We start from the raw sequence: 7500 nt of genomic DNA, 5'->3' as shown, positions 1-7500 counted from the left end.
TAGTCAGTGCGTAGCCGGAGATCGGGCCCCGATTTGAGGCTAAAAGATGAGCTGAAAGGCCCCTGGAGCTCTCCGGCTTTCCGGGCCCTATTTCGGGTCCCTATTTGAGGCTGAAAGATGAGCTGAAAGCCCCCTGGAGCTCTCTGGCTTGCCGGGCCCTATTTCGGGTCCCTATTTCAGCCAGTCATGTAAGTGTCCGGGGGTCAAGGCCTGCAAAGCATTGCCCCGACCCCCTAAAAACAAACAGGGCTTCACCAGCGCCATTTGGATAGATAGGATTTGAAGACCTTACAGAAAAAAATCCCCCCGGAGGAATTACAACAGACCCCTGGGAGAAGAGCACATTTTTCGAAAAAATGACAAAGTGTTTTGATCCAGGGCCCTTCTACAGCTCAGATAAGGCCGATTAAGGGCCCCCTTTTTCGGCTTCTTCCAGCATTTTAAGCCGTTGTTTCCCCCGGATCTTCTCTCTGGTTCTCTGGATCTCCGAGGCAGCAACGCTGTGGGCTCTGGCCGGTCCGGTGAGTGAGTCTCCTCCTCGGTCCTTCTGGATGGGCCTGGTGCCTCTCTGGCTCGGCTCGGTTCGGAGCCCAGATCAGATTACCAGAGGTGGTGCGGGCCGGTCCGCGGGCCCCGTTGGCCGGGACTGGAACCTGGAAACCCCCCCCTGTCCCACCACCACCACCACACAATGAAGAGACATGACACATCCTGGTGCATTATTCAAAGTTTATTGTGAACTTTCTGCAGCTTCTTCTCCCATGCACTGGGCAAATCTGCGCCTCATCTCCGCCATTTGGCCGACATCCAGCTGCATCGCATAGAATCGGTCGGCCGTGCGGGTGTCGTGGCACATGACCCGGGCCATCTGCGTCCGGACATCACTGGAGTGGGTGTTCCTGCACTGTGAGGGGAGAGAGAGAGAGAGAGAGGGGGGCAGAGAGTCAGAGGGCGGGCAGGCAGGCAGGCAGGCAGGCAGGCAGGCAGGGGTCGGATGGCGGTTATGCTGCTTTCCTGGATAACTTACCATCGTTGCCACCGCGGTCCTGATGTCGGTAAGCGAGGGTCTCCCTGGCAGCAGCATCGCTGCCCACGCGTTCCTGGCGAACGCAGTGATGGTGTTCACGTGCTGATGGTTGGTATTGAAGAAGACCAGATCGCACTGCGGACGTAGCCGAGCCCGGATCTCCATCCACCGCTGGATCCAGCCCAGTTCCTCGTGGGTGAGAAAGACCTGAGCACATCCAAACACCCGGGCAGTCTTATGGTTCTTTACCTGAAGAAGGGCAGAGAAATGTTAAATGGCTGGCTGGCTGGCTGGCTGGCTGGCTGGCTGGAGCCTGGATGTATGGAGCCTGGATGGATGGATGGATGGATGGATGGATGGATGGATGCAGCAGCCTGGCTGCTCCATCCATCCATCCATCCATCCAGCCATCCATCCATCCAGCCATCCATCCAGGCTCCAGCCAGCCAGCCAGCCAGCCAGCCAGCCAGCCAGGCTAGTGTTAGTGAGTGGGTGCAGACTTACATTGAGTACGACCCCCGGAGAGGAAGAGACGGCCCCGCTCGCGGCCTCCAGGACCTCTTCGGTGGTAAGGTTGGTCATCACTCCGGCTCGATGGCCGTAGAGAGAAATAAGGTAAAGGCCGAAGAACCCGAACAGCAGGTGCCTCAGTCCCACGTCGTGCTTCTTTTGCGAGCAGCTCAGCAAGAGTTTGGGGATCCAGCCCCGACACTTTGCGATGCATCTGCGGAGAATTTCGGGCGTTACGGAGCGCTGTAGCTTCTCGGACTTGACCTTGATCTGCCGAAGCACCACCTTCGTTCCGATTTGGCACGTAGCCGACCTCAGAGCTCTCATCACGGACACGAGCTGCCGCTTGGACAGCCTGGAGCTTCTCGGAGGCGTCTCCATGAAGTATACGTGGAATTGGGTTGTGTTTACCAGGTAGACCTTAACGGTAGTTACGGCCTTCCGCTCCCGCTCGGTGAGTTCGGCGGGCCAGGCCATTATGCGTCCGGCGTCATCCAAGAAGCGCCAGGAGCCCAGCTCGGTCTTATCACGGCTCATGTAGCTGAGGAATGCAACAATTCGACCCATCTTTGACTTAACATTTTCAGCATGCTTTCGCGAGCGTACTGCCCCGGCCAGGTGCCGGCCGTACTCTTCTAGGTAGCCACGGATGACTGCAGGAAATGTACTCAGCCTACCCACCGTGCTCGAGGACGGGGCCTGCGGTTCTTCGTCCTCGACCTCCGGCACTCCGGTCGTCGTCGTCGCCGCCGAGTCCGCGGATGGCACGTCGTCGTCGTCGTCGTCGTCGCCGCCGGGAAGAAGACATGGCTCCGGCCGCTGTGTGGAGTCCGCCGCCGAGGTGGAACGTGGAGGGCTGGCGCTCGGTCGGCCGGGAACAAGACATGGCTCCTCCAGCTCCTCCTCTGGCTCCGGCCGCTGCTGCTGCTGCTGCTGCTGCTGCGGGGAGTCCGTCGAGGTCGTACGGGGAGGGCTGGCGCTCGGTCCCTGCGAGGGAAGGGGAGAAGCAGGGGGGGGTGCGGCGGCGGCGGCGGCGGCGGCGGCGGCGGCGGCTTCGCTGCCCCGTGAACCCTCCAGGTCCAACCTGGTGGCTAAAGGCGGGTCGGGACCCGAGGCCCGAAGTTCTCTCACCTGCCGCAGCGTTTTGCGCCACTGGAGCTTCCTCAAAAGGCGCTTCTTCTCCTTGGCACCCAGGTCACGGTGAGCGTCTTGGAGGTGCTGCGCCACCCTTGACCCGCCGTACGAGCAGCCGCCGACGGGGCACTTCATGCCGCGAACGCTCACTCGCCCTCTGGCAAACGCCAGCAGGATCCTTCGCTCCAGGGCGTTCCTGACGCTGTGAACGTCATCCAAGTGGCGTCGCAGGCGCCAAGACGGCCGGTGACATACAGGGCAGCGATTCTTAAACTTAGAAGGCGTCATCTTCACTCCGCGAGAGTCAGATAGCGAATAAGGGGGGGGCACATCCGCACATCCGGCTATATGTGCAGGCGGGTGGGCGTGCTTCCCCGATCAAGCCTAATTGGCGACACCTGGCCTCGTTCGACCCCGAAATCGGGGCCGGATCCCCGGGCGTGCTTCCCTCTAATCAAGCCCTAATTGGCGACACCTGCTCCCAATTCGGGGGGCGTCCAATCAGGGGAAGCTCCTGAGATTGGCTTCCAGTTAAGCCTAATTGGCAACACCTGGGCCTCGTTCGACCCCGAAATCGGGGCCGGATCCCCGGGTAAACGCGTCCCGATAGCCGCGCGGCGATTCCCCGGAGGGCGGGAGGCCATGTTACGACTCTAAGACGGGTTAGGGAAAAGGCGGGTTAGGGAGCCCCGTCCTGCGGGCGAACGTCCGGCGGGGGGGGGACGGGGGGGACGGGGGGGACCAGGACCACCACCACCACCACCACCACCACCACCACCACCTGCTTCTCTTTGCCCTACCAGGGGCACGACCCGTCCGGGGCCGTGCGTGTCGGTGGGTGTAATCCGTGCTTAAGTGTGGGATGCCGCGGTTCGAAGGGAGCTCCAGCCAGCCTGGACCCCGCGGTTCGAAGGGAGCTCCAGCCAGCCTGGACCCCGCGGTTCGGAGGGAGCTCCAGCCAGCCTGGACCCCGCGGTTCGGAGGGAGCAGGAGGAGGAGGAGGGAGCTCCAGCCTGGATGGGTCTTAGCAGGGCCGGGGCAAAGTCAGGCTACAGCCCGCCTCGGGGGGCCCCGACGTCCCGCTAGGGTGATTTTTGACTTCCGTAAAAATGTTTAAAAATGCATTCCTCCGGGGGAAGCCGTATGTTGCCGGAAAGGCCAGAGTCTGGAGAATAAAACGGTGTGGTTCTCTGGTTCCTGGGACGCCCGCAGGCGGAATTAAAAATCAAAAACCCAAACCCTGGTCCAAGGGTTAGGGTAGGCACTTTCCCGGGCACCAGCGGCCTCGAGAGTAGGATCAATAGGCCCGGGAGAATGCCCCGATCACGCCTGTATCACTCCCATCATCCTGGTATAAAGTTGAATTTTCGGACTTCCAGAGAGGGCCCATGCAGCAGCCGGCCGTGTCCGCAGCGGCTCACTGTCCTCGGCCTAGGTGCCCCGGAGGCCCCGGTGATTTTTCCCACTTCCATAAAATTTTTTAAAAATGCATTTCCCCGGGGAAAGCCGCATATTGCCGGAAAGGCCAGAGTCCGGAGAACACTCTGGTGTGGTTCTCTGGTTCCTGGGACGCCCGCAGGCGGAATTAAAAATCAAAAACCCAAACCCTGGTCCAAGGGTTAGGGTAGGCACTTTCCCGGGCACCAGCGGCCTCGAGAGTAGGATCAATAGGCCCGGGAGAATGCCCCGATCACGCCTGTATCACTCCCATCATCCTGGGATAAAGTTGAATTTTCGGACTTCCAGAGAGGGCCCATGCAGCAGCCGGCGGTATCCGCAGCGGCTCACTGTCCTCGGCCTCGGCGCCCCGGAGGCCCCGGTGATTTTTCCCACTTCCATAAATTTTTTTAAAAATGCATTTCCCCGGGGAAAGCCGCATATTGCCGGAAAGGCCAGAGTCCGGAGAACACTCTGGTGTGGTTCTCTGGTTCCTGGGACGCCCGCAGGCGGAATTAAAAATCAAAAACCCAAACCCTGGTCCAAGGGTTAGGGTAGGCACTTTCCCGGGCACCAGCGGCCTCGAAAGTAGGATCAATAGGCCCGGGAGAATGCCCCGATCACGCCTGTATCACTCTCATCATCCTGGGACAAAGTTGAATTTTCGGACTTCCAGAGAGGGCCCATGAAGCAGCCGGCGGTGTCCGCAGCGGCTCACTGTCCTCGGCCTCGGCGCCCCGGAGGCCCCCGGTGATTTTACCACTTCCATAAAATTTTTTAAAAATGCATTTCCCCGGGGAAAGCCGCATATTGCCGGAAAGGCCAGAGTCCAGAGAACACTCTGGTGTGGTCGAATCGTCTTTAAGTCGTTCACAGAAGCCGAGATAACCGTTCAAAGTTTGTCCAAAGCATTGCCGCCCGTGAAAAAAAAATCGACCCTTCACCCCGGCTCCGTCGATAGGTAGGATTTCAGGACCTTACGGAGAAAAACCCCACCGGCGGGATTATAGGAGCGAGTTCGGAAAGAGGGCTTGGAGCGGAAAAAGCCAAAGTTTTTCGATCCAGGCCGGTTCTAGGGGTCTACTGGAGCTAGGGTAAGGCGGATTTAGGCCCCTTTTTCGGCTTTTTTCCAGCATTTTAAGCCCTTTTTCCAGATTTTGTCTCCGGTTCTCTGGAAGTCTGGGGCGGTAAGGCAGCGGGCTCCGGCCGGTCCGGTGTGTCTCCTCGGTCCTTCTGAAGGGCCTGGGGCATCTCCGGCTCGGTTCTGAGCTCCTTGGAAGCGTGAAAGCTCGGTCGAAGGCGGGCAGGGCAAAGGCTGCAGACAGTGCTCTGTGGACGGCTTGGAGCTGTCCGAGGTGCTGGCTGGAGCTCTGAGCCCTGGCTGTGGGCTCCGGTCGGTCCGGTGTGTCTCCTCGGTCCTTCTGAAGGGCCTGGGGCATCTCCGGCTCGGTTGTGAGCTGCGTGAAAGCTCGGTCGAAGGCGGGCAGGGCAAAGGCTGCAGACAGTGCTCTGTGGACGGCTTGGAGCTGTCCGAGGTGCTGGCTGGAGCTCTGAGCCCTGGCTGTGGGCTCCGGTTGGTCCGGTGTGTCTCCTCGGTCCTTCTGAAGGGCCTGGGGCATCTCCGGCTCGGTTGTGAGCTGCGTGAAAGCTCGGTCGAAGGCGGGCAGGGCAAAGGCTGCAGACAGTGCTCTGTGGACGGCTTGGAGCTGTCCGAGGTGCTGGCTGGAGCTCTGAGCCCTGGCTGTGGTGCGCACGGCCCCCTTGGTTCCATCACAGCTGCCCTCGGGGAGCTGAGGTGTTCCCTGGAGGTGGTACGCCCGGCTTTGGTTGCGGTGAAGCCCCGGTCCCCGGTGCGCACGGCCCCCTTGGTTCCATCACAGCTGCCCTCGGGCAGCTGAGGTGTTCCCTGGAGGTGGTACGCCCGGCTTTGGTTGCGGTGAAGCCCCGGTCCCCGGTGCGCACGGCCCCCTTGGTTCCATCACAGCTGCCCTCGGGCAGCTGAGGTGTTCCCTGGAGGTGGTACGCCCGGCTTTGGTTGCGGTGAAGCCCCGGTCCCCGGTGCGCACGGCCCCCTTGGTTCCATCACAGCTGCCCTCGGGCAGCTGAGGTGTTTCCTGGAGGTGGTACGCCCGGCTTTGGTTGCGGTGAAGCCCCGGTCCCCGGTGCGCACGGCCCCCTTGGTTCCATCACAGCTGCCCTCGGGCAGCTGAGGTGTTCCCTGGAGGTGGTACGCCCGGCTTTGGTTGCGGTGAAGCCCCCTGTCCCCGGTGCGCACGGCCCCCTTGGTTCCATCACAGCTGCCCTCGGGCAGCTGAGGTGTTCCCTGGAGGTGGTACGCCCGGCTTTGGTTGCGGTGAAGCCCCCGGTCCCCGGTGCGCACGGCCCCCTTGGTTCCATCACAGCTGCCCTCGGGCAGCTGAGGTGTTCCCTGGAGGTGGTACGCCCGGCTTTGGTTGCGGTGAAGCCCCCTGTCCCCGGTGCGCACGGCCCCCTTGGTTCCATCACAGCTGCCCTCGGGCAGCTGAGGTGTTCCCTGGAGGTGGTACGCCCGGCTTTGGTTGCGGTGAAGCCCCCGGTCCCCGGTGCGCACGGCCCCCTTGGTTCCATCACAGCTGCCCTCGGGCAGCTGAGGTGTTCCCTGGAGGTGGTACGCCCGGCTTTGGTTGCGGTGAAGCCCCCTGTCCCCGGTGCGCACGGCCCCCTTGGTTCCATCACAGCTGCCCTCGGGCAGCTGAGGTGTTCCCTGGAGGTGGTACGCCCGGCTTTGGTTGCGGTGAAGCCCCCGGTCCCCGGTGCGCACGGCCCCCTTGGTTCCATCACAGCTGCCCTCGGGCAGCTGAGGTGTTCCCTGGAGGTGGTACGCCCGGCTCTGTGTTGCGTGGAAGCCCGGACTTGCGGTGTGCACGTGGCCGGTGTCTCCTCTGGCTTCCCCCGGGAAGCCGGAGGTCCACCGGTTCTCGGGCACCCTGCTTCGGTCCGTCTCTGTCCTCCGTAGTCGTGTGCATGCTGCCTCGGTGGACCATCCAGCTTCTCCCGAGAGAAGCTGGATGGTCCACGGGCCTTGTGTGCACTTCTGCGTTGGGAGGACAGGGACCTCGCTGGTTCAGCGAGATCTTTTAAAGTCCTATGACCTTACCAGGGTCACAGGGCTGAGAAAAACTCTAAGTCCTGCCTGCACTTAGTGCAATTTTTTGACTCAATTATAGCTGCCTTACCAGGGGAACAGAGCTGAGAAAAACTCTAAGTGCAGGCAGGACTCAGTGCAATTTTTTGACCCAATTATAGCTGCCTTACCAGGGGAACAGAGCTGAGAAAAACTCTAAGTGCAGGCAGGACTCAGTGCAATTTTTTGACTCAATTATAGCTGCCTTACCAGGGGAACAGAGCTGGAA

At 61.1% G+C, this 7500-nt stretch overlaps 1 protein-coding gene across 2 annotated transcripts; it reads right to left on the bottom strand.

The window, feature by feature from the left end:
- Nucleotides 1-715: 715 nt before the first annotated feature.
- LOC116716458 (uncharacterized) lies at nucleotides 716-1981 on the bottom strand. Of its 2 annotated transcripts, none has more exons than XM_032557296.1 (3): nucleotides 1532-1981; nucleotides 1028-1276; nucleotides 716-904 (listed from the first exon to the last, which is right to left on the bottom strand). In XM_032557296.1, the coding sequence occupies exons 1-3, from the start codon at nucleotides 1916-1918 to the stop codon at nucleotides 731-733; spliced, it is 810 nt and encodes a 269-aa protein (XP_032413187.1). In that variant the 5' UTR covers nucleotides 1919-1981; the 3' UTR covers nucleotides 716-730. The 2 variants fall into 2 exon arrangements, with proteins under 2 accessions (XP_032413187.1, XP_032413188.1); XM_032557297.1 differs by having other exon boundaries at nucleotides 1028-1234.
- Nucleotides 1982-7500: the final 5519 nt, after the last annotated feature.

The sequence above is a fragment of the Xiphophorus hellerii genome, unplaced genomic scaffold (genome assembly GCF_003331165.1).
Source record: "Xiphophorus hellerii strain 12219 unplaced genomic scaffold, Xiphophorus_hellerii-4.1 PGA_scaffold_58__1_contigs__length_500000, whole genome shotgun sequence".
Taxonomy (NCBI): Eukaryota; Metazoa; Chordata; class Actinopteri; order Cyprinodontiformes; family Poeciliidae; genus Xiphophorus; species Xiphophorus hellerii.
This window is presented reverse-complemented; position numbering and strand designations above follow the sequence as displayed.